A 27,385-nucleotide genomic window follows, 5' to 3' on the forward strand; every position below is an offset into this window, starting at 1 on the left:
ATTCGAATCCCCGCAACGGGGTGAGCTCCCGTTGCTCGGTCCCTGCTCCTGCCAACCTAGCAGTTCAAAAGCACGTCAAAGTGCGAGTAGATAAATAGGTACCGCTCTGGCGGGAAGGTAAACGGCATTTCTGTGCACTGCTTTGGTTCGCCAGAAGCGGCTTAGTCATGCTAGCCACATGACCCGGAAGCTGTACGCCGGCTCCCTCAGGCAATAAAGCGAGATGAGCACCGCAACCCCAGAGTCAGCCACGACTGGACCTAATGGTCAGGGGTCCCTTTACCCTTTACCTTTACACCCTAAGCTAGCACACAAAAAAAGAAACTGTGTGTGATTAGAAAACTTGCCATAATGCACCCTGAGCCCTCAGGATAAAGCGGAGAACCTAAATATAAGTGCTGTGTTTTAGGAAATAGTTTAAACGCTAAAACTGGGAATTGACATCTGATTCTTTAGCTGTGTACTAAGACTTGGTTTTACTTGATACAGATTTGGTCTGTATTTAATGGCAAGAATACCTACAGACTATAGGCTATTTCATAGATAGCAAATATTATTTGGGTCTCATAGGCTCAATATAAATCCTAGTAAGTACAGTTGGCATCCATCTGTCTTGAGAGACAATGGAGTGTGCCTCCAGGGGTGAAGTCAAACTGTTGCATTAGCAGCACGGAAGTGACTTCCCTGTAGTGCAGGCCCTGGCAGCGTGCATGGAGGTCTTGGGCTGCCCAGACGACCAGCCTTGCTGATGTTGTCCAAAGGGAAGTAGAGCAATACATATGGCATTATAACAAAATGTAGACTGTCCAATTTTAAGATCAAGTCAGTATAAAACATAGGGCCATTATTATTATTTTTTAAATGTGTAATCTTGAGTCATGGCTTTTAAACTAGATAAATATACATCAGCTCCTATTTTAGTATGGTATTCAAAATGGAATTTAGATCATAATTCCTATAAAAGCTCAACTTTTTATTATGCTTTCAGGTGTCACTGTTTACTCCTCTCTTCAGCACCTGGTCTGAGCAGACCCTAAACTGGATGGCAGTTTTCACAGAGGTGTCCGTAACATGTCTGTCTGCCCCCCTTATTTAAAACACAAGATATATGCTTTTAGCTTTGCTGGCCCCTCAACTCCTGCCAATTTAACAAGTCAGCCAACTGGAGCAGGAACCTGATATGTCGAAATATCCATTAGCTATTTACATTTCTCAAAATACATAAGCAGACAGACATTTAGAGGTCGCCTAAAAACTAAGTTTAAGTAAACTTTTTAATTAGTCAATAAGCTGTGTTTAAAATTAATCTGCATGCTTTTTAGGAGGAACTCCACTTTTCCCTCCCCCGCCTCACCTTTTCTTTTCCATACATGTGGCTTCTTTGGAAAGATCCCAGAGAACGCTGTTCACACATATTTAAAACAGGAGCATTCTTTTCTGCTTACTTACTTTGTGAAACTGTGTGTGTGTGTCCTTCAGAAAAATGAGATGCTACTACTACAACGGGATGTGGGTGACGTTGTGGGTTAAACCACAGAGCCTAGGACTTGCTGATAAGAAGGTCAGCGGTTCAAATCCCTGCGACGGGGTGAGCTCCTGTTGCTTGGTCCCTGCTCCTGCCAACCTAGCAGTTTGAAAGCACGACAAAGTGCAAGTAGATAAATAGGTACCACTCTGGCGGGAAGGTAAACGGCGTTTCCATGCGCTGCTCTGGTTCGCCAGAAGCAGCTTAGTCATGCTCGCCACATGACCCGGAAGCTGTATGCCGGCTCCCTTGGCCAATAAAGCAAGATGAGCGCCGCAATCCCAGAGTCAGCCTCGACTGGACCTAATGGTCAGGGGTCCCTTTACCTTTACTACAACAACAACAACAACACCACCACCCTTTTTTTGGGTCTTGTCTAGCATGCAGTTTCACATTTTGTAGCATTTGTAAATGTGCTTATAGAAGGTATTACCTTTCAGTATTTTCTGCTAAGAATGCCAATATGGTATGCTGTTCAGTAAGCTGCTTGAACTGTTGGTTTTCTTCTTGTTTATAACAATAGGTTTGAAGAGCTGGAAAATTTAAATATCCACATTGAGTGCCTAAATAATCATCTCCTGGAACAATTCCATTCCTGATTTTTCCAAGTTTTTTTTTCTGGCTAGGAATCCACAACCCCTAGACACCATGACATCATACTAATAACGGCAAAACCACCACCCCCTTCCAATTGTAACTGGACAACTATGGTTCTGTTTTTTCCTGGAAGTAGTATGATGCCTTCAGTAGTTGTCCTGGGTATAATTTAGATCCTTTCAGGTTTTATGAAATCCAGATTCCAGCACCCACTCCCACCTCCCAGCTTGCATATCATACAGGTTTTTATGTAGAAATTAGGGGCTGAAATGTAGGTTTTCTGTTGAAAGCAGATGTGCAGGGACTTAAAACATAAGAAACCACAAGTGTTCCATTGTTGCTATGGAATATGTGGAGCCAAACTGTCTTATGATTTAGCAACACTTTTTATTGCTGAAGCTCGTTGGGACTTGGTTTTTCAACAGAGAAATCGCATGTATGAAATTAATGGTTCATAAACCATTCATAATCCATGATTGTGGAATTTGGGAACAAGTATCATGGCAGAATGCTTCTCTCTCCCTTTGCATGCTGGATTTGATGCAAACATCATGACTTGAATTAAAGCAGAGTTCCCCATTAACATCTGAACTGGGGAACTCCGGTTTAACGTTGGTTAACAAACCAAGGAAATAAGTCAGAATATGATCCCCTGTTATTCACATGAATAGGGATTTATTAAATAGGACGCTTGTGATCCTGATCTGATTAGGTAAAGGATTAAAGTCCTATCCTTCCATTATTAATGTTCATCTACTTGCTTTAGGGTACTTCTAGAACATGGGTAGGCAAACTAAGGCCCAGGGGCCGGATCTGCCCCAATTGCCTTCTAAATCTGACCCGCGGACGGTCCAGGAATCAGCGTGTTTTTACATGAGTAGAATGTGTCCTTTTATTTAAAATGCATCTCTGGATTATTTGTAGGGCATAGGAATTGATTTATTTTTTTCCCCAAAATATAGTCCAGCCCCCCACAAGGTCTGAGGGACAGTGGACCAGCCTCCTGCTGAAAAGGTTTTCTGACCCCTGTTTTAGAAGAATTAATGACCAGTCATATCAGAGGATCATTTGCTCATTTATGGTTTCAGGAAACTATTTGAGTTACTTTGCCACCAACCTTCATATTGTCCCTTCAGTTACATAGAAAGGGGGTGCCTGCCCTAGTTTGACCTAATTGAGTCAATTGCATTCTACCATTATAAAACCTGGACATTCTAAATCCAGAAGGATTGTTCCAGTTTGTGAAACTTTGCCCTCAAGATTTATAGTGTGTGTGTGTGTGTGTGTGTGTGAATGAGAGGTCAGAGCAAGAAAGATACAGAGGGAGTGAGGAGAGGGGGAGAGGCTGAGAGAGGTGGCCTATACAGCAACAGTGCCCCCTCATTTGGTTAGGCTAGACACCAACCATGACTAGATAAATTTCAGAAACATCTGGAAATATCTGGGTGATTCTATCCTTTGGCCAGAGGTGAGTAGCAGTGCTTAACCTAAAACTCTACCTATATGTCTCTCAGGTCACAAGTTGAGGATCTGCTGCAAGTTTAACAAGCAGCATAGGATAGTCACATTTCATAGAATCATAGAGTTGGAAGAGACCACAAGGGCCATCGAGTCCAACCCCCTGCCAAGCAGGAAACACCATCAGAGCACTCCTGACATATGGTTGTCAAACTTCTGCTTAAAGACCTCCAGAGAAGGAGACTCCACCACACTCCTTGGCAGCAAATTCCACTGTCAAACAGCTCTTACATGGCAGTGAGGACCCTGTTTTGGTAGGAAGGATTGGGCAACAAAACTTTAGTTCCCTTTTTATATTTTAGCTTTGTGACTCGAGAGTTTGTAGGGCTTTTCCTCCCAATGAGTATTTTTTTGCTCTTTTATACTCTTATAAATGCTATCCCAGAATAAATGCCCTTCATTCTGAAGAGTAACCAGATTTTGATTTGTAAGTAAGACAATTCTTAATTCTCTAAGGCAATGACCATGGCAGCTAAGTAAATATAAAAGCTGAGTTTCTCTCTGTCCTGCCTTGGTCTGGTAGCAGTCAGATCTTAAGGAGAAGCTGAGGTCAAGAACAATGACTAAGTCCATTAATGGGTATAGTCCAATAGCAGCTTTGTGAGACGAAGCTGAAGTCAACACAGCAGAGCAATTCAAAGGTTGGCAGAATGCAATAGCAAGTATTAGCAGGGCTCTAGAGGTCAGTCAGGGTGGAAACCACCATCAAAAGATGGGTTACATGGACCTAAGGACCTGTGTTGATCTAGCTACTAGCATTCTACAATGGAGGGTTTATGTAGCCTGGTCACAGAAGCTGGATCTAGACAGCATTTCAGTTTAAAGTGTTGTAAATTTAAACAGGGAAAATGGGAAGAGAAAAACGGCACTCCACATCGCCATCCGGTGGCACAATGTTATATCGCATGTACAACACATATAAATCTCTTTTTCTTTACCGGTCTAGCTGAGTCCCCAGACCCTGCTACAACTGGTTAGCTCAGCCTGCAAGGTTCCCTGGTCTCAAGGAGCCCCCTTACTCACAAGGAGCCTGGTTCTTGCAGCCCTTCAAGTGTGCACTCCACTGACGGGTAGCTGCCATTGCCTGCACCTTCTGACACCAGTGTTTCATGGCACTAGGCGATAGTTCAACAACCCCCTCCAATGCCTCAGTCAAAAGAGCTGGCAGAAATTAGGAACTCTGTCCACTCTGAATCCTCTCTTGCAGATGGGCCTGCCAGTGCTTATCTGAACATGCTGGAAGTGTCTGGGGCAGCACTAGAGTCAGGAGGCCCCATAAGACCTTTGGACTTTCTGTCACTGGGGTCCTCATTGGAGGAGGAGGTCAGGCTTGGGATAGGCTTGGATCAGGCCTACTCTCATTAAAACTGACAATAACACGTTCTTGCCCAGTATTGAATTTACTCATGTGCCAGTGTCCCAGTCATCCAATGAATTAAGCTACAGATTTTCCTGAAGCGGGAAAAATCTCGAGAATATATGGGCCCTTTCAGTCTGATGTGTTTAATGTTTTTATTTTTTGCAGGTGTGTTTTGCAAAATGTCATAAGGCGGTAATGCTCCCTGTAAACTTTTGCAGGCGTAAATAGTCTTGGAAGTAGAATCACGTATAACTTCCCTGATACTATCATGAGCACAAATCATCATGAATGCAAAACAAAAAGGATGTCTGGAGGTGCCCTATGAGATTCTTTTTCTAACATGATTCACAATATTCTGTATCTGTGTCCTAGAATCCTGTGTGCTTGCTGGAACCTTTAGTGCTGCAAATCTTCCATGATTATTCCATAATGATTTTTTAAAGTTTACAGTCCTGAAATGAAAGCGTGTTTCATTGATCTGGCTTTTCATTCTTGTAACTCCCATAGTTTTAACACCAAGCATGTTTTATGGAGGATTTGATTTATTGTCAAATGAAGCAGAAATATCCTCCTTTTTTCGTACATACATAGCTGCATCTGCTGTATTCTTTTTAATTATCGTCTTGGGACCTTTTGAAATGATATATATTTGTGTATTAATAATTGAGAAAGAACAGTTTGAACCTGTTCTGTCTTACCACTTCTGAGTGTAAGTGTAAGTTAGACCATTCTTTTGACTTAATAGCCTGTTGCGTGATGTGTTGAGACTGTCAATTCGTCATAACTGCTGATGTCATTCCAGTTGTTAAGTTTATTGAGTCAGTTATTCCAATGTAAATTGGGTCCAAAGAAAGCATGAATATCCATAGTCTCTTGATTAATTTGAGGTTAGAGTTATTAAGAAGTTATTTGACCATAAATGATTATATAAGCAAGTCCTTACTTCATAAGTAGCTGCTAGAATCGTCTCCAGGGAGGCTATTTGCCATTAAATTAGTTGCTTCTGAATAATACAGTGAAGGGCACAGATTGCAGTTGTGTTTAGCTTGCTGTTAACAGTTACTGCTGAACTCTACTGAACCTACATGCATTTCCTTCTGTTCTAGTGAACTCCTGCAATCTGAGATTGTACGAGTGTGGCTGTGTGACACCACATATTATCTGGATTGTAATGTTGGTTTATTATCTTTCCCTCTGTCAAAAAGTTGTACTTGAGTAATCTGGCATTCCTTTTCAATCTCAAGGTCATGGATTCAAGTCCCACATTGGGCAAGAGATTCCTGCATTTCAGAGGGTTGGATTAGATGATCCTTTTGGTTCTTTCCACCTCTGCAATTCTATGATAAAACAGTATTGCTGTTTTTAATTACCACTGGTTGTATCTAGGAATGTGCTAGCTGAACACTTGTTTAAAATAGGAATCAGATGGCCAAAATATTGGGAAATACTAGAAAAAGATGGAGACAACTGGAAATTGCAGAGTTTGGAGAAAATGAAGGATAAAGTGCGAGACTGGTTACATTACGCTCAGATTAAAGAAGTCTTTAAAAATGACAAGAAACTAGGGTTCCAGGTGGAGAAATCGAAACTAGAAACAGAACTGTTAGAACCAAAGTCTAAGGTACTTTCAAGGATGTATAACTTGCTGTCAAAATGGAATACACAAGATGAAATGGTTAAATCGGCTATGATAAGGTGGGCACAGGACATTGGGCATAATATCATGTTTGAGGACTGGGAAAGGTTGTGGAGTACTGGGTTGAAATTTACTGCATGCAATGCTTTGAAAGAAAATGTAATGAAAATGATATATAGATGGTATATGACCCCAGTTAAACTTGCAAAAATATACCACCTGTCTGATAATAAGTGTTGGAAATGTAAAGAGAGCGAAGGAACATTCTTCCACCTCTGGTGGACATGCCCTAAAGTGAAGGCGTTCTGGGAAATGATTTATAATGAATTGAAAAAGGTATTTAAGTATACCTTCACAAAGAAACCAGAGGCCTTTCTTTTGGGTATTGTCGGCCAAGGGGTGGTAAAGAAGGACTGGACATTTTTTATGTATGCAACAACAGCAGCGAGGATACTTCTTGCAAAGCACTGGAAAGCTCAAGATCTACCCACACTGGAAGAATGGCAGATGCAACTGATAGACTATATGGAATTGGCCGAGATGACTGGCAGAATCCGTGACCTGGGAGAGGAGAAGATGGAGGAGGATTGGAAGAAATTTAAGACTTATTTACAAAAATACTGTAATTTGACTGAATGCTAAGCAGGATGCTAGATCATAAACAACTGAGCACCACTAAATTAGATGATTTAAGATAAGATAATAAGTGAGATTGAGAAAATATAAATTTTTTTGAGAATTATAAGATTATAAATACACAGATGGGATATAAGAATGTAAACAAGATGATAAATTGCTGGCAAAATGTTATAATGATGAAAGTGGGAGCGGGAGATGTGAGGAAGTCCAAAGAAAATGTGAAATTATGTTAAGACATATGTTATATTGTTTATTATATCTATTTTTATTCTAAACCCTAATAAATATTTTTTTAAAAAAAATAAAATAGGAATCAGAGATACTTTTTCTAAGTATGTGTGTAAAAGTATCTCTTTTAATTGAGGTTGAAGATACAAATGCAGCAAATAATTTGTTAAGGTTGTATTGTGATGAAGGTGGTATTGTACCTTCAGGATAGAGAACCATAACTCAGAAGTTTCAGACTAGATGAACCATAACTCAGAAGTTTCAGACTAGATGAAAACACTGAGTGAGGTCTCTACAGTGGTACCTTGGTTTACGACCTTAATCCGTTCTGGAAGTCCGTTCTTAAACCATAGAATAGAATCATAGAATCATAGAATCATAGAATTGGAAGAGACCACAAGGGCCATCGAGTCCAACCCCCTGCCAAGCAGGAACACCATCAGAGCACTCCTGACATATGGTTGTCAAGCCTCTGCTTAAAGACCTCCAAAGAAGGAGACTCCACCACACTCCTTGGCAGCAAATTCCACTGTCGAATAGCTCTTACTGTCAGGAAGTTCTTCCTAATGTTTAGGTGGAATCTTCTTTCTTGTAGTTTGGATGCATTGCTCCGTGTCCGCTTCTCTGGAGCAGCAGAAAACAACCTTTCTCCCTCCTCTATGTGACATCCTTTTATATATTTGAACATGGCTATCATATCACCCCTTAACCTCCTCTTCTCCAGGCTAAACATGCCCAGCTCTCTTAGCCGTTCCTCATAAGGCATCGTTTCCAGGCCTTTGACCATTTTGGTTGCCCTCCTCTGGACACGTTCCAGTTTGTCAATGTCCTTCTTGAACTTAAGTCCTTAAGAACCAAAGTGTTCTTAAACCAAGGCGTGCTTTCCCATAGCAGCGGGGGACACAATGTACACTCAACAGGACGCGGAACATGTTCTGCTTCCAAGGCAAAGTTCACAAACCAAAACACCTGCTTCCAGGTTTGCAGCGTTCTTAATCCAAGTTGTTCATAAACTAAGCTGTTCTTAAAACCACAGTACCACTGTATTTACTTCTTAGATTGGTTTTGGATGGCTCTTGCATCACTTCAAGAAGGTTTAAATCTTCAGTGTATCAAAGTAGAAAGTTAAGCTGAAGGATCTGGGGTTTTGTTTTTTGTTTTGCTCTCGTTTGCCTGCCTTTTAAGGAATGACTAATGATCAAAGTAAAGCAAATGCATATAATGCAAATTTGCATCTTGATTATCAGCCCGGTTTATCAAAGAAGATGGTTCTCTTTTTTTGGCTTGGGAGTATTAGAGGTCTGGATCCAATTATTCTCTGAATTTCTGCATAATATTGCAAAGTTCACTCTGAGTAATTACTTATTGGGGAAAACCCTTTTTTAAAAGAACCCAAACAAAAACCAAACCAAATATTCTTTCTCATGTTGTTTTTTAAGTTAGCAAAGCATTTCAAAATGTGGAGGTACTACATATCTGCAAATTGTTACACTATTTGAAATGTTTGCACCTCCAACAGAAATCCAATTCGCATGAATATGGGGCAGTTAAAAAGAGCAAAGATCCTTTTATAGCCTGCTCATATGAATTGTTTCAACAGAGGCAATGCAAGCCAAATACCATGGCTCAATGAAGATGTAATGTTCCTTATCTTCTAGACATGGCTACATTTGCACTTGAAACATTAGCCATAGTTAGGAGGTTGGAAACGTTAAGCCCTTGCCAGGCTTAATGACTGGAAATTCTTGTTTTTGAGTCTTGTAGATTCCATAAAAGTTATGTTTATGACAATACAACCTTCTGATAAATTAAGACATGTGTCTTTTAAAATTCCATTTTAAGATAATGACCTTTGTCAGTATATTTTTACAAATATTTTTATGGCCTATATATTTCCAGATTGATTTGTATAAATTTGCTTAGTTTTGTAGTAAGAAATGGATCTAACTTTTCAAAATCATATCCTTTTATTGCAAATCGTGTTTTTCATCAGTGAGCAGTTTTTTTTCTTTAATGTGAGCAGTTTTTAAAGTGTATATTAACATTTCTGTTTATAAAATATTTCAAGCAAGACGCTTTTTCATCTTGATTCATTATACGAAGTACATTTTATTTCCCATATTTTAAATTATGGGGAGTGTAACATATCTCAGTGTTTTACATTTTGAGAAAATGGCTGGGATGCAAGTTTTTTTTACATTGTTGAGGACTAAGTTGCAGGCCTTTTTAGCATGACAGTGTTAGAGCCAGTTAAAGCCAATCCAGATGCACTTCTCCTGTTATAATCCATTGCTGTCTACTCTAATAAAGATTTGGCCCTTGTGTTAAAAAAGATATACCTGGGCCACAGTCCAGAATTTATACATACCCAGTTTGATTTATTTTCTTTGAACAGATGCTACATCATAAACTTCTTTAAAGCTCCCATTAAGATTCAAACATGGGTTGCCAATGGAAGCTGCTATTCAAAGAGTGAATGTCAAAAGTATTGCTGGGCATGCAGGGTTTTTTTATTATTATTATAATCCTGGAACAAAAATGGGAAATCCCGATACTGTACAGTGTCTCATTTCTGGTAAGTGCTTCCAAAATGATGAGCTCCAGAAGCCGAATTTCCAGGCTGCCATGATGGCTGAATTGAAGAAATGTAACCTATGCACCTAAGAGGGCAGATTTCCAGGTCAACAGATGGCTCCTAATTTAAAATATCACTTAAGTGGTGGTGGTGGTGAGCTTTGGAACAGGAAAATTCCACCATAAATGTCATTGGTTTGGGGGAAGTTGAGGCAACACAATACATGGCATAAATTAAGGGAAGTTCTTCAGTGCTATTTCTCTAGAAAAAGAGGTACCAGAACTCACCATGAATGCCTCCTTCTTTCTCTTAGAATGGCAATGGCGCACACTTGAGAGGTGCCAGAACTGAGTTCCAGCAAGTTCTCACTGAAAAAAAAGCCCTGAAGATACCCTAATAAGTTAATGGGGAACCCTTGGAATTAAACTCCAGAATACTTACTAAAACAGCTGAAGACCTTGACTGTCCAAGTACCTTTGGATTGTATCATATTTATAGGACTTGCCCATCAGAAGGTTGGTGGTTCGAATCCCCGCGATGGGGTCAACTCCCGTTGCTCAGTCCCAGCTCCTGCCAACCTAGCAGTTCGAAAGCACGTCAAAGTGCAAGTAGATAAATAGGTACCGCTCCGGTGGGAAGGTAAACGGCGTTTCTGTGTGCTGCTCTGGTTTGCCAGAAGCGGCTTAGTCATGCTGGCCACATGACCCAGAAGCTGTACGCCGGCTCCCTCGGCCAATAAAGCGAGATGAGCGCCGCAACCCCAGAGACGGTCACAACGGGACCTAACGTTCAGGGGTCCCTTTACCTTTACCTGGAGATTTGCGAGGGGGGAGAGGACACTGAGACTTCCCCCCTATCCATGAGGTCAATGTAATATAAAACCCATGGCTATACAAGCGTACAGCTGTATTACCTCAGTTGTATGTTACATGGTGTACCTAGTACAACTGGGTACACCATGTACAACTGTATACAACTGTATAGCCAGCCCCACTGCCCACCACACGTGAAAGATTTGGGGGCAGCAGTTTGGTGTTCAGGCCTTGAAAGGAATGTCAATAGAGCAATAGTATCCTTCCTCTGAGTCTTATTTGTGAAATGTTAACTCTTCTCCAAATTGTACATTTACATACAGTGGTACCTCGGGTTAAGAACTTAGTTTGTTCTGGAGGTCCATTCTTAACCTGAAACTGTTCTTAACCTGAGGTACCACTTTAGCTAATGGGGCCTCCCGCTGCTGCTGCGCCGCCGGAGCACGATTTCTGTTCTCATCCTGAAGCAAAGTTCTTAACCCGAGGTACTATTTCTGGGTTAGCGGAGTCTGTAACCTGAAGCGTCTGTAACCTGAAGCGTCTGTAACCTGAGGTAAAACTGTAAGTGTAATAATGCAACTCTTTTTTAAAAAATGTATCTAATTATTACCATATAAGATTTTTGACTGACTTACTCTTTAAAACCAAAGCTTATTCTGACTTTAAACACTTGAAAGTGTCAGCGTTTTAAATGTTGAACAAAATGTATTGGCTGACATATAAGTGAGCGCTGCCTAGGCAGCCTGTGATATAAACCAGAGATGGAGATTGTGGCTTGAGAGGAATCCTTTTGAACTGTCTGATGATGAAATATGACCTCCTTATCATGGTTACGTCACCACTACTAATAGGACATCTTTTACCGATGTCTCATAATTAGTAGTTTCAGATTTTCGCCTTACTGTGTGATTATTTAGATGTTACCGTGTTGTAAAATCAGTACTGGTATACTAAGGCTTTGATCCTAAGCACATTTTTTAGGAAGTAAGTTCCATTGACTTTGATAGGCTTTACTAACTTCTATGGCTTAGAGATTGCTAGCGTGACATCTGAATTAAGACCAGGGCTTTTTGGCAGCCAGAACTTGCTGAAACCTGGTTCCTCACCTCTCAGGTAGGCGCCACTGCTATTGTAAGAGAACGAGGGAGATATTCATAGTGAGATGTTTGTCTTTTCCTAGAAAAACAGCGCTGATTAGGACTCTGCTGCAAGCATCAGATTTGACTGTGAACTCTTTAACACTGTCAGAATAGCAACCCTACGAATTAAAGCCCAATTTCCCATAATGGTTGGTTTCAAAAAGTGGTGTCTGCTATAAATTACCAATAATAGTAAAAGATTTTATTTTGTTTTTCTTTCTGTTTATTGCCTTGGGACTGGCCCTCCTTGTATTAAATGCACTTAATGATTTCAGAGGTGTAAGTTGGCTGTATTATTTCAAATGTAGGCTTAGCCATGGTTTTTCAGATAGATTAGTACTACAGTGGTACTAAGAAGTTAATTCGTTCTGGAGGTCCGTTCTTAACCTGAAACTGTTCTTAACCTGAGGTACCACTTTAGCTAATGGGGCCTCACGCTGCCGCTGTGCCGTCATTGTGCGATTTCTGTTCCGATCCTGAAGCAATGTTCTTAACCTGAGGTACTATTTCTGGGTTAGCGGAGTCTGTAACCTGAAGCGTCTGTAACCTGAGGTGTCTGTAACCTGAGGTACCGCCTTTGCACTTATTTTTGTACGTTAGGGGGTTTTTTTTCCTGCCAGCATGGTTTAGCTACAATTCCTCCATGTGGTTAGGCTGCTTTTAAACCTTATCAAAGTCAATGGGAGTTTAGTAGTGTAATGTAGCTCTTACATCCTATGCAGCATGGATGCTGACTTCCTGAGTGGAAGGAAGATTACGAAAGGGGACTTTCACATCCCTTCCTTTCCCTTGCACTGCTCCCCAGTCCTCTTGGAAAGTCCAGAATTCTCCTGAATTGTGTGGGATGGGGCGGAGTGGTTTGCAGTGGAATTTCCCCCACCCTCCACCCTATCATCCTCCTGCACGTATCATACACTAGTCAGGAAATTCCTCCGACCCTCCAGGGAGGCTTTTTAATGGTCACAAACTGCTAGAGTGGGATAATGGTTGTGTGAAAGCCCCCTTCTGCGAGCTTCCTTCTATTACAGTTGCAGGCAGTAAAATCTAAGTGTGCACAAAGATTGCACTCAGTATTTGCTCCAAGTAGACATGCAATTTACAGCAATCCTTCCCCGCCCTCCGCAAGAGTGCTTTGACTTATTGGTGGACATTTGCAAGCAAAAATAATCTTAAAGCTGTAATTCTGTGCACATTCGGTAGAAAGTAAATCCAGCGGAATTTATTGGGAGTTGCTTCTGAGCTAATCACGTATAGGTTTGGGCTGTAAATCTAATTTAACTAGACACTTCATTCTGTTAGTAGAAATTTCATCGTTTTGAATAGTTCAATAAGACTTTCCCACAATATATTTCTTCCCTTGTCTGAAGATTGAACGGTAGTTTATTTTCTCTGTCCAAGAAAGCTAGGGAGGTGGGGTGTATGTGTGGGTCAGCATCCTACAGCACAGTTTAATTCAGCTTCAGTTTTCATAATGGTTGCCTGAGTGGCAAGTTTATTATATTGTGGGTGTCCCTATCTAAAATAAATGTTCTGACCATTGATTCATTTTTCTGAAAAATAGATAATAAGCAACACCAAGAATGTCTAGGCTCCTTCCCATTTTCTCTGGAATCGCCATAAAAATGCCTCCTCACACGACACAAAGGAAAAGATGACAATAACTAAAGACTATATTTTCCACTGTAATAGATTTTGCCCACATGTAGAAAATGAAGCTATGCTACTTTGTTTGTTTGTTTATTTTTTTAAAGAAACAACTCTGCCACAATGCTTCTGTGTTATAATTTCTGATGTTCATTTATACTGAAAGCCTTTTTTAAAAAAAAAGTTAGAATATTTGGCATAAAAATGGTCACCTTACAAAACTAATTTTCATTTTCCTTCTGTATTGTCATAATTTCTGTTAGGGTTCTTTCTGTTTCTCAAAGTGGATTATTGACTGCTGTTGTGATGTTTGTTGCTTTGCTTTTCAAATAATGCTGTATAACTGAGACAAACAGTATTATTCTTCGGCGATCACTCATAGCCGAGTAAGATTGTCTTCCATAAACACGGTTTTAAAAGTGAGTCCATAATTGACTGTGGAGGCCAATTCTGGATCCACACGTCCTTCCACAGTGGGGACATAGGTTTCCAGGCGGGAGCTGATCATGGTGAGGGTTTGCCAAGCATACCTTCCTCTTAGCCTGTTTCTCCCTTTCATCCTGAGTTTGAGTGTCTTCAAAACCCATGACACCTTTGGTATAGGCTGTTGTCCAATTGGAGCATTCGCAGGCCAGTGTTTCCCAGTTGCTGGTGTTTATACTACATTTTTTTAGATTTGCCTTGAGAGAGTCTTTGAACCTCTTTTGTTGACCACCAGCATTACGCTTACCATTTCTAAGTTTGGAATAGAGTAGTTGCTTTGGCAGATGATAATCAAGCATCTGCACAACACGACCAGTTCATGGTGTTGAAGAATCATTGCTTCCACACTGGTGATCTTTGCTTCTTCCAGTACACTGGCATTAGTTCGCCTGTCTTCCCAAGTGATGTGTAAATTTTTTCGGAGACACCTTTGATGGAATCTTTCGAGGAGCTGGAGATGGCGTTTATAAGTGGTCCATGTTTCACAAGCAAACATTATAGCACATGTTACTGTAGTCTTTGAGGGGAATGGCTGTAGCTAGGTGGTTGGGCCCATGCTTTGCATGTAAAAGTTTCAGATTTAATCTCTGGCATCTGAAGTCAGGCCTTGAAGAGCCTCCTGCCTCTTACCTTGGAGACCTGCTGCTCTTCAGTACCTGAATTTTGGGTTGCCAGTGTGAACTCCTCCCTTGGCACTTGCTACAACTCCCTCCCCTTCCTTTTCCATTTTTAAGTGAAAAGGTATTATGGGCAACTGGGGGCACTTCGTAGCAAAGTACTGGCCTCTGGCAAAGTATTCATTTTCCGTGTGGGTCTAGAGACATTCTTAAGAAATGAAGGTGATGGCAGAAGCCTTGCCTACTCCTTAGCCCATCTCCAACTAACTAGATACCTCAGCCACTGTGGAGCCCTTGTAAGCATAAGCTGGAAGTGGCCTCCTACAATAATTTTACCAGAAGCCCTCTGCAGGCATTCAAGTTAATTAAGCACCTGAAGGTGTGGGATGAGCACATCAGCACTGCCACCCTCCACTGCTGTTCACAGTCACCAAGCACAATTTGGAGGGTTATTGTTTGGTAGGGTGTCTCCATTCTCAGAGGTTCCTTGCACATTTTAGAGCTCTGAGTGTTAGGCCCTTCCTTGCCCCCTGATTTCCCAACTAGCTTGGCATTTTCTCTTTGCCAAGGCTCTTCTGCCTGGCTTACACTCTTTAGGGTCTGAGCAAAATAGTCAAAGCCCTTCTAACTGTCTGCCATCTTTGTGACATTCAAGAAGATAACATATCCTCCAACATTTCTCTGATGAAAATAGGGACGTCCCATTCCATAATGATAATTTTACTATTTATACCCCACACAGCTTACTGAGTTGTCCCAGCCACTCTGGGCAGCTTCCAACATATATAAAAACATAATGAAACATTTTAAAAAACTTCCCTATACAGGATTGCCTTCAGAAAATTACATACCCTCCAACATTTCTCCAATGAAAATCCTAAGGAAAAGTGGGATATTCTGGGATCAAATCAGAAACCAGGATGGCTTCTCTAAATTGGGGCCACTGCTGGAAAATTGGGACACTTGAAGGGTCTGAGCTAATAATTACCAGAGACTTCATCACTACCACAAAAACCCTGCTTCGGAGTGAATGTATAGACCACCATAGCCAAACATCAAATTTATCGCTGTTTCAATTGGTTCTCCTGAAGAATTCAAGCAATTCTAATTTGTGAAAGCAGCAGATTTGTCACAGCCCACTTTTATTGGTCCCCTTTGCTGATGCATGCATCTGATGGGTTACATATTTTCTTTGGCCTTAACGATGGAATTAAGCTACTGAAGTCAAAAGGAATACTGGGATTCCAGAAAACCCATCACACCTCACAGCCAAATTTCTATGCAAGCGTCTTTCTCGTTTCTTTTCCTTGAAAAAGGGCATCTTGGCACTTGAGGATCGCCTAGTCAAGGTCAGTCAGTGATGGTCATTGAGGTCAATCTGTGAGAGACGTACCTTATTCCTGCCCCAGCCCCCAAATTTCAGCAGTCAGTTTCAGCAACACCTCTTGCATGTGACAGTTATTAGAGCACTAATCGGTGTGTGATGCCTGCAAGCCCGTTTGGGCCTGCAGTTGACAAATGGCCAGGGTTCAGAGTCTTTCCATGAATAATGACTTCACTCTGTCAGTTGTTTTGGCCTCTGCAGTACAGTTATACGTTTCCAGAACAGATGGAGCAGCTCTCATCTGCCATTCTGTCTTTTGAACTTCCTGTTCGGTGGTATGGTTCTCATCAACACTGATTCTGCAGAGAGCACCTACTTTTTATAAGCTGAAATATCTCGAGTTTTCTTCTTAGCCAGAAACAAAAGAATGGCACATTTCTCTAACGAGACCCAAATGTTTAAAAGTATTGTTATTCGGCCGAAAGTTTGTAACCAGGATATGAGATTTTAATTGCTGGCAATTTAAGGTTGGAAATAACGGGCTTTGATTTTGCTGCTCCCAAGTTTTTGTTTTTATTTTTATTGCTGTGAAATTATTTGCTGCTGATTGGATGTCAGGAGCAGCGCTGGGCAGGCTTGTATGGAGGTTGTATGGTCAGTTCAGGCTTCTGTGTTGATGTGGCAATTACCCTCTCACAGCTGGTCACCTGTATCTATCTGGAAAATGAGCCAAACCACAACCTCCAGTCCATTAAGCCACAGAGAAGATCCTAGAGATACAGCACACTCAGAGCAGTTACGAACGCAGGGTCCTATGTGCTGGACAGTAGCAACATAAGAATCAAAGGCTGAACTTACTGTTCTGATGGCTGGCCGGTGGCTTCTGTTTGCTGCGCATGCAGAGGGGTCTCACTCGGTTGCATTCAGCTGTGCTGCCAATCCTTGAAGCCAGGATGAAATACATCATTAAGTCTCATGTCCTCCTCCCACCTTACAGTCTGAGCCTGCTTCTTTACTCTTTGATAGTCTGTTTCCACTGCAGACAAATAACGCTAAACAGACCTCCTTAACTTGAACAACAAAACTGTAGGTTAAAAAACCCAAAACAAAAATCCTGTCTTATGAAGGGAGTGCCTCCTCAAAGAGGACAAAAATTAAGTGCCTGCTTTAAAGACTTTGTGAAATAAAACTACTGCCGTTAGAAACTGAGGCAGCAGCTTGATCCAAAATTCCCATCTCAACATTTCTCTGCCGAAGTGGTGCAAAATATTTTGGAACTGGGAAAAATTCAGTGCAATATTTGGAAAATAGCGAATACTGATATGAATATAGAAATCTATATACCGTATTTTTCGCTCTATTGGACGCAGTTTTTCCTCTCCAAAAATTGAGGGGAAATGTGTGTGCGTCCTATAGAGCGAATGCAGGCTTGTGCCATAGCCGCACGCAACCCCTCTGGCAGGGAGAGGCTGCACGGGGCTATGGCTTCTTTAGCCCTGCGCAGCGTCTCCCGGCAAGGAGAGGCTGCGCGGGGCTAAAGGGGAAGCCATAGCTGCGCACAACCCCTCTGGCAGGGAGCTGGGGGGGGAAATATTTTTTCCCCTTGATTTCCCCCCCTAAAAACTGGGTGCGCCCTATGGTCCGGTGCGCCCTATGGTTCGAAAAATACGGTGGCTTTGATGCAGCTTTTCTTCCTATACTTGCTACATATGAGAAGCATTTTGAGATTCTTCCCCGCTGTGGTGTTTACACTTTTAAGATTGTGATGGTGTAGGGAGCTATCTGAATCATAAATGTTGTGCTACAAAGCAACTGTTTGTATTTCAAAATTGTGCAATAGTATTTGATTCTTCATTATGACGCCTGTGTTCCCTACATGATACCAGCTGGATTTTCCCTCCCAATACAGGGTCATTTGCCATCGACTGGCCTGTAGAAAGGAAAGAAAGGAGGAAAGTGAAAAAACACTGGGGCCTGCTGCAGCTGGACTATCCTCTCTCATCACACACATAGAGCCATTCTACCACCAAGTGCCCCTTAGGAAGGAGCCTAATGACTTTCCATATTTTGACCTTAAAAGGACAGTGGCTCAGTGATAGATCATCTGCCATGTGCTCAGAAGGCCCATGGTTCAATCCCTGACATATCCAAGTGCGGGGGGAGGAGACCCTGGAACCCTGCCTAGCTGCTTCCAGTCAATACTGAGCTAGATGCATCAATAGGTCTGACTCATTGTAAGGCTACTTCTTCAGCTCCTATGATATTGTTTACTGTGGTTTTTAAAAATGCAGTTTAATGTTCTTGCAAGCCACCTTGGAAAGATCTGTATCCTGAAAGGTAGGATATCAATCATTCTAATAAATAAATCACGCACACAACATTTGAAAGGTCTCTTTGCTTACAATGGTCATTTTGCAAATAATTCAATTCCCTAATCTTAACCCTGCAGTGGGTGGCACTGTGGTCTAAACCACAGAGCCTAGGGCTTGCCGATCAGAAGGTCGGCGGTTCGAATCCCCGCAACAGGGTGAGCTCCCATTGCTCAGTCCCAGCTCCTGCCAACCTAGCAGTTTGAAAGCACGTCAAAGTGCAAGTAGATAAATCGGTACTGCTCCAGTGGGAAGGTAAACGGCGTTTCCATGCGCTACTCTGGTTCGCCAGAAGCGGCTTAATCATGCTGGCCACATGACCCGGAAGCTGTACGCCGGCTCCCTCGGCCAATAAAGCGAGATGAGCTCTGCAACCCAAGAGTCGTCTGCAACTGGACTTAACAGTCAGGGATCCCTTTACCTTTACCTTTAACCCTGCAGTAAATCCCATTGAGCTAGATTTACTGTACTTCAGAGAAGGGTCAGTTCTTGTGGCCTTATTTGGTCTTGTTTCAAATCTCATCAACTCCCCTCCCCCTCCCCCCGGTTATCACCTGATTCTGGTCAGCTGCATATGCTTTTTGTGCATGCACATATTATAACTTACTTCTACTTACGTGCAAGTTAATAGATCTGCTCACAGAAGTTCTGGAGCCTAGGCATGCCTACGCAAAAGCACATGATTGGTTATCATGCGCTGATTAAAGCTAAATTGTCAAAGGAAAACTCAGTTTGATTTGAAATAAGCTCAAATAAGGAATATGTAACATGTTGGCCCTGACCAGTATATGTTAGCATCAGAAAGAACCATGTCATTTAATCAACATATGCGATTTCTCCTTACAGATGATATCAGCTTCTCCTATACCTCCCTGATCACATTAATTGTGCCTAAGTGTATTTAGGATACAAACTTGATACTAGCTCTCTGAAAACATTTTTTAAACTCACTCTTCTAACTGATCATTGATAATCACTTAATCCACGGGTGTCAAACACAAGGCCCACGGGCCGAATCCGGCCCGCCAGACCTCATCATGTGGCCTGTGTAGCCGCCGCCGGCCGGCAGCCTTCACCTTTTATTCTCGCTCTTTTTTTTTTGACACAAGAAAGCCACCTCTTCAGCGCATGCGCGGCAGCCTACAAGCCAGAGAACGTCTGCCCTCTAGCGGCGCCGGCCGTTCTACACAGGAAACCTCCACTTTACATGCATTCAGGAAACCTCCACTTGTTTTTATATTGAGCGCATGCCATCCTGTGATGTGACAGATCCAACGGCTTTGATGCCACAGCTCCGACTTCAAGCTGCACGTGTTCTGTCCATGTTTGGGGGCACCTATCTATGTGAACAGATGTTTTCAGTCATGAATCTGAACAAGACCAAGCTCAGATCACGCATCACTGATGATAACCTCCATGCTGTTTTGCGGATTGCTACAGCACAAGACCTAACGCCAGACATCGATGGACTGACCTCAGGAAAACGATGTCAGCCATCTAGTCAGAAAAGTTAAAAAAAAGTTAATGCCTTGTGTTTGCCATATGTGTAATAAACAGTGTTTGGCAATATTTGTATGTTAAAAAAAAAAATACTGTCTGTTACCAAAAATCATTTTTCAATAAATTGTACAATAATTGTACATTTGACTATCTACTTGCCATTATTCTGACTATGTTTCTGCTTTCAGAGCTAGTTATTACTTACATTATTACAAAATACAGTAATAATTGAATGCAGTGACAATAATTTATGATAATAAAGAGTGGACACATAGTCCTACAGATACAACTGGCCCTTTGAGGGTGACCAAACTGCTGATGCGGCCCCCGATGAATTTGAGTTTGACACCCCTGACTTAATCTGTCCTATTGTAATTGTTATTTTAAATGTATTTTTTACTTTGCGCATAGCCCAGAAAACCCTTTATTGTTGGGTAGCTAATAAACTGAATCAAGGATGAATAAGGAATGTCTGCTTAACATCCCTAGTTGCATGGTGCATATATTAAATTTTATTCCGTTACAGTCAACAGGATTGCTTGCGTGAATAAGCCTTTGTTAATTATAGAAGATTCGGGCAAAGAGTCCTTGCGCCTTAGAGTCATCAAGGATGTTATAAACAGCAATAGAAAAATGAAAATGCTTCAATTATGAGTTGAGTGAAGAGCAGCATTTGAATTGGAGTGGCAGATGCTGTTAATTTGTGTATGAGTGTCTGTGATCTTTCCCACAGTGTAAAATTAGCCAATTGCTTGTCTGGTGAATCAGTCAACCCCTTTGTTCACTGTGAAGATGTGAATACACTAGCTATTTTAACTCTGGCCGAGGCTTCCCCAGTTGCTGGGTTTCCCCCAGCAGATCTTTGGAGATGAATCTGCTCATGAAATAAAGCCATTTTTATGCTTTTTTAGTACGCACAGAGTATTTGCCAAAGAAGTATCTGTGAACACACACTGAGGCAACACCACCCTACTTCCTGTTCTGAATGGCTAAAACGAACGATAAACTGTAGTACTGCTCAAGGTAGGAAGAATTCTCTGCCAGAACCTATTTATCACTTTGCTGGCTTTGTACCATTAACATCCGTCTGAAGTTAAACGAGAGGGTTATAAGAAGAGTTTTCTCTTCTCTCTTCCTTCAGCCCTGCCAGTGATAGTGTCTTGTTTAAAGATTAAAATAGATGCTCAGTGTTCAGCCACTGAATTTTCCCATCTATCTGAAAAGGCAGTGGAGGCGCTATCTAACTTTGACTCAGGTGCTTGCTGATGGAACTTAGTTAAATACTAACACCCATCTGTCCTCTCCGGGGGGAGTGGGGCTTTTAGTCAATTTGGAATTAAAGTAAGCACATCTAGCTGGCAGCTTATAAATGGTTTCCCGCACATAAAAGCAGTTTTTATGTTAACATAGTTTGTCATTTTCATATCTGTTTTGAACCTAGTTTCCTCTGTGTCTGGGAAACAGACTTAAAGCTGAATATATTAAAATAATGTGGACTTTCTATATGCAGAGCCAAAACACAAGCATTTGAAAATAATGTAGTAGTAATTTCCCTCCCAAAAAACTCAGAAGTATTTAACTAGTACTGAGCAATGGGCAGCATTTCTGCCTTCTGTGATTTTTTGACCTTGAAAAATATTCTGAACACCTACTTAATGTGTGTATATATATATATATATATATATATATATATATATATGCATTGCTCTCCCCATTCCACTTGGAATGACAAACCACAGAATAGGCTGAAGCAGATTCCAGAATTTACCAGCCATACCATAGTTATTTGTTCGCCAGTGTAACAACATAAGGAGTCACTGGGCAACACTGTAAATCTTTGAGTTTAGAAATAATAACGGCCGGAACAAAGTGAGACATTGTCTATTCTAGCCACCAAACTAAACTGAAATAAATGGGAATGGAAGTATTATCAGAGTTTTGAGCATACTGAAAAATATTTACAGGAACCTCCCCACTCAAGAGCGATCAGCACATGTGTGACTTAATATGTTGGATGCATGTCTCTGAAAGTTATTTATAGCAAGGTGTGCTCCCAAGACACCCAGTGGAGCTTGCCCTCAGTAGCTGAGCACAGGACCACAGAGTAAGGCCCTTTGAACACATTGAGAATTACTTCTGAGTATACATGTATAGGATTGCACTGTTAACTTGTATTTATTGCTAATTTGGGCAGCTACTCAAACCATATATGTTGACCATTTTATGAACCTACCAGATATGTTTTAACAGTACAGCTTTGTCTTGTAGCAGTGTTTTCATTTGTTTCATAAAATTATCATGAGGACATTATCTGTTGCCATTTCTTACTGAAAGCTGGTAACTGCCCTTGGGGTTACTAAATTGTTTTAACAATTTAACAAATAGCTGGATTGGGCCAGATTGATTCAATTAACAAGCTCTCCCTCAATGATTCATTGTTTTATTTCACCTGATGGTAGCTTTGCTGTAAGCTAAAAACACAGACCTACTGTGATAGAACTACACGGTAGTTTCTCTTTGCTTGGTTTATGAAAACAAAAAGATTCCTATATTTATACTAGAAGAACATCAGAAGGTATTGCTGTTCTTGACTGTTTCTTTGATGTGAGTGGTTTTAAATGAAGAAATGTTGGTATTAAAAGCTTCTCATCATAAAGGAAAAGTTTGCTGATGGTGACCCCAGTATTCATTATTTGCTATCTTTGCACTGTGCCTTTTTCCTTTCCCATTTTCATGCATATAAATGTGGCTTTAAAAAAATACAGGAGCACAAACGCCAATGAAAAACATATGCACTTACTTTTGAGTTCAGCTTCTTTTTTCAGAGCATTAATAGCTTAAAACTGCAATCCTATGCCCACTAATCTGCAAGCAAACCCCGTTGAACTCATTGGGACTTGCCTCTGTACAGACAGCAAGGCCGGCCCTACCCTTAGATAATGAGGCAGCATGTGTTGAGGATGGGGCGGTAGGTGCTCCCTAAATTCTCCTGCTACCCTCTTTTCAGTGGAGGACACCCCCCTCGTTCAAGTAATATTCAGCCGACAGTCCAGTTGGCCTCTGTACATGGAATGGTGAGGAGGGGTGTCATCTTGTACTTTGCTTCAGGCAGCAAAATGTCTTGAACCCATCCTGGCAGACATGCATCGGATTGTGCTGCTGGTCATGAAACCACTTCATCTTAAGCAAACCGACTCACTTCTGCTGATTTGCTTGTTCACTTATTTCAGGTATGTGAACATTAAGTATAGAGAGATGTCCCTTGTTTCAGTACTTTGTAAGAATTATTTGAAGAATAGTCTGCCAGGGATGTAACACACATGAAATTCCAGAACAACTTTTTTTTGTTATGTTACTAGATGGTTGCAATGTTGTGTTGCACATTTCAGGCTTCCTTGCTTTTCACTGGAGTGTGGGCGTCTGTTTGGCCTGATGATTTTCCTTGCTGCCCCTTTCTGACAGTTCAGATAGGCCTGTGATATTCCCAGCTCCCACCTGTGCAGGCTGATAGAGGCTTTTTGCAAAAAGCCTGACCCAATAATATCATCTAGATTGCATGACCTGGACACTCCACTTCTTGAGCCACAAGCAGTCTGGAAATAGACCAGCTAGTTTTCTCAAGGCCTGATTTTAAGGGTAAAAATCTGGCATAAAACAAAAAGTACAGATTCACAGAGAAATTCAAAAGTGTTAGAGAGTATAAAAAAGTATATAAAAGATTAACACATACACACAAAAACAAGAAAAGAAGAAAACAACTCTACAGTTCAACAGACTGTTTTGTATTACAAAGCAAAATATTTGATCAAAATTTTTATTTGAAAAACTAACACCTACCTTGACCCGCTGCAAAAAATAAAAGAACGCTAAACGCTTTGCCTATCAATTTATGACAGTATTAAATATTATTGACATTTTCAACGGACAGTGGCAGGAAGTTGGCATAGCCACATGTACGTACAAGGCTGTGTGTAATGCACAGTGCTCCCTCCACACCCCTGTCCGTCATAATGACAGGCGTTTCACTAGTTTAAAGATAAACATAACTGAAAAATTTATTCCCATATGAACTTGGTATAATAGAATGAAAGTGTATCTGTTTAAAAGATCTCCCCTTTCCGTTTGCAGCTGGCATGAGTGGCAAGTAATTTTGAGCAGACTTCTAGATACTTTGGATTGTTCCATGTTTATAAACCTACAGGCTGTGGGAATTTGCCTATCTTTGCTGTAATGATCACTCAACCCACCCATCAGTGGGTGCCCTTTGCGGGGCCGCACACAGCACCCCCAATCTGCTGGAGACTCACCGGATGGTCACGCTGGCTCACCTTCCTGCGTTGCGGCCATTGGGGTTCCTGCCAAACCCCGGTTCAAATGAGCCAACCTGTGGTGTTGGTGGAGGTGGGGCCAGTTGAGCGGGCCAAGAGTGAACAGACTTTGCTCCGGTCCGCTTTAGGGCTATAATAAGGGGCGGAGCCAACCTGGGAGCACGCAGTTGGCTCTGGAGCTTCACCCACCCAACCCTCCCTTGCTTAATGCTTGATGACAGATTAACCTTTTCTTTCCAGGTCAGTGGGCGTTGCTCTCATCTTCTGATGGTTGTTGTTAAAGAACCGGGAAGGAATTTCCCCTGCCGCACAGGTTTTGCCTTCCCTGTAGCAATTGTCATAACTTTGGTGGTTTTAGACCTTGGGCGGAATCTGTTAGTCTATCTTCCCTAAAAGGGGGGGGGGGTGAAGCAGTGACTCACCCTCACCCCCCACGGTGGTGATCCAGGGTTCCCCGTTAAAGGGGTTTTGTTTGAGGGGAGTCACTGGCCATACACTGAAAGGTTGTCAGTGAACTCCCCAGTGTTGCAAGGAAAAGGGGGCTGGCTGGCTGCGTAAACAAATGTCTTGCAGTCTCCCCTCCCCAGATCTGATTAACCCTGCTGTGCCTCAGTCCCCCGGCTGGGGGGCTGGGAGGGCAAGGTCTTCGTACATCTGAAAGTTTTAATAAAGTTGTGGCCAATTTAATCCCATAACACGTTGTTGTGAGTTATTCATTTCTTCTGGGTGATCTCCTGGGGTTTTGGAGTCTCCGCCTGGGCACGCAAATGAATTCCTTCTAGGTTCACTGCTTAGTGGGGCATCTGAAGATATAAGGCCTTCTTGCGCCTATAGAGTCCCCCCCCCCCTTTTTTTTGTTCTCCTTCTTTGATTATATTCCATTTGGAATTGCTACTATTTTCAAATTGGGGGCATGATGTGGAGATATTGCTCCTGCAAGTAGTTTTTTTTAAAAGCCATCTAGTAGGCACATCCTGTGAATTTGCCAGACTTCAAAGACTATAGTTAGAAGATTGAAACCCTATTTCTTTGCCATTAACGGTGCTTTTTAGTTAAGAACCAGAGCAAGAAATTAAATAAGGAGATCTTCCAAGAAGGTTGTGGTTCTTCTCATGGTGGTCTCTTTCCACTAAGCATTCATTATCCTGTTTATAGTGAGACCAAACAGATAGGTACACTCTAATGAACAGAGCTTTAAGCAGCCACAGATAGCAGACTGTCCTTCGGAGCAACCAAAAATAAATTGTCATAGACTTCACCCTGCCAGCGTAGTTAATAGTTTTGGTTCCTAAAAGTAATGTTTTGTTTCTTTTAAAGCTTTTATAACAGGGGCCGGCTGGGTTTCTTTCTGTGGGTGGTGAAGGTTTTCATGGACCTGCACTTTGGTGGTTTCTTGGTAGCTTGGGTGTGTCTTCTGCTGGAAATGTATAGGTATGGAAACAGTTTCCTCCCTGCTGGACAGCTCATATTTCTCAGGGCATATGTAGCGTTGTATAACACAAGGTTGGTAATAATTGTTCAATGCTTAATTGAGCACAAAGGCTTGGATGTATTACGGAGACCTGACTGGATGGTGCATTTGAGCTGGTGCTTACTCAGTTGTTTCCAGACCTAATGGTTTCCACACTTTCTGTCCTCAGGGAACCCTTTCCATGTTGACATTTGCCAAGACATTCCTCTGTGCAGTTAAAATTTCTGTAGCATGTTCTCTAAGATGTGCAGTGTGTTCACAAAGAACATGGGCCAAACCTATTGGGCACTTCACGTGAGCCGATATTGTGCTTAGGACACCCATAACAGTTGCCTGCCCCCTACATATTGGGCAGGAACAAGCAATTATATCCCTTGGAAGTGAGGATTGTGGGGTTGTTGATGCATTCTCTCTCTCTCTCTCTCTCATATTATAGGTGGAAAAGGAGACAAGAGTGTGTGGTTTTCCTTATGGCCACACATAGAGTGAAAGTTAGAAGCTGTGAGCAGAAATTGCAACTAATACTCTAAAAGAATTGGCACTGCTAGTGCTATATTAAGATGCCATTTCTACTTTGTGCAAAATATTACCTGATTTCCTGGTGTTTGCTTTATGTTTTCATTGCTATTCCTAGCTCCATGTTCACCAAGATGAGTTCAAACTCGAAAAGAAAATGGGATTGTGGGGGGAGATTTCCATATTGTCCAGATGAGGAAACTGGCTAGTGGTATCCTCATGAGCTGCAAAATATATTAAAGCAGACACAACATCTGCTGCAAAACACATATTGTGGCTGCAAATGCCTCAAACTTGCCAATGCATTTGATTCAGAATATTGCCACCCAAGGGCATTTCTCTGTTCCTCTAGCCACATCACATGCCCCCCGTTCCTAGCTTCTGCAATTTGCAGGTTTCCTCTAGTAGAAGAATTTCATTCTGTGGCTTTGTGAAACAATTATCCTATTTTAAACATAACCTGAAGGAATTTCCAAAATTAAATCTCTCTTATGCTAAGAAAGGACCATCAGAGAATGGGGAAAGTAGGGCCCTTAGCAGGAGAGTATATTGAGTTTACTGATATTTTTTCTTTCAAATATTAACTTAATGTCAGGAGCGGGTCAGCAATAAATCACATGGCAACAGTGTAGTTAAGTCTTCATTCAAGGAAACCAGGTCGACTCAGGAGGCCAGGCCTAGTGAGCACAGCAAGTCTTCCCGGTAGATCTTCTCCCTATAGGGGGAGATGTGGGGACTGAAGGTCTTGCCTTCCCACAGTTCCCTATGTCTCATCCCCCAGGTTCTTCCCAAGCAATCTGATACTTCATTGTTGTGCCTGTCTCTTGCTCCACTCTCTTCATACCTCTTCTGGTTCTGGGACGAAGGGAGCTGGTCACCACAGGAGGGGGGAACTCCCTGGCTTCTTCAGCAGCCTGACTCATCTCTGCCTTTTGGCCCCCCTCTTCTCCAGCTTCAGCTTCAGCTTCAGCTTCTGCCTCTGATTCTGAACTGCTCTCTGCCGCAGCTTCTTTCTGCTCAATAAGCCCTGTTGCCTCTTCTGCTTCTGACACCTCCTCCTCCCGGTTTGCTCCCTCTTCTCCCTCAGACCACTCATCGTCATCT

At 41.8% G+C, this 27,385-nt stretch overlaps 1 protein-coding gene across 4 annotated transcripts in view; it reads left to right on the forward strand.

Moving 5' to 3' along the window:
- The window catches only part of SCFD2 (sec1 family domain containing 2), a 149,053-nt gene that overhangs the window by 53,855 nt on the left and 67,813 nt on the right, over nt 1-27,385 (forward strand). The window contains exons 6-7 of one of the 4 annotated variants that reach the window (XR_013990373.1): nt 18,007-18,434; nt 19,313-20,011. The exons of 2 other annotated variants lie outside the window; for them this stretch is intronic. Coding sequence is in view for 1 of the 2 variants with exons in the window: in XM_081020513.1 (XP_080876639.1) it covers nt 18,007-18,110 (104 nt within the window). In the remaining variant the exon portion in view is untranslated. Of the gene's footprint in view, nt 1-18,006; nt 18,660-19,312; nt 20,012-27,385 lie in introns of those variants that run through there. One more of the 4 variants, XM_081020513.1, reaches the window with a different exon arrangement.

The sequence above is a fragment of the Podarcis pityusensis genome (assembly GCF_964106645.2).
Source record: "Podarcis pityusensis genome assembly, chromosome: 9".
Lineage (NCBI taxonomy): Eukaryota > Metazoa > Chordata > Lepidosauria > Squamata > Lacertidae > Podarcis > Podarcis pityusensis.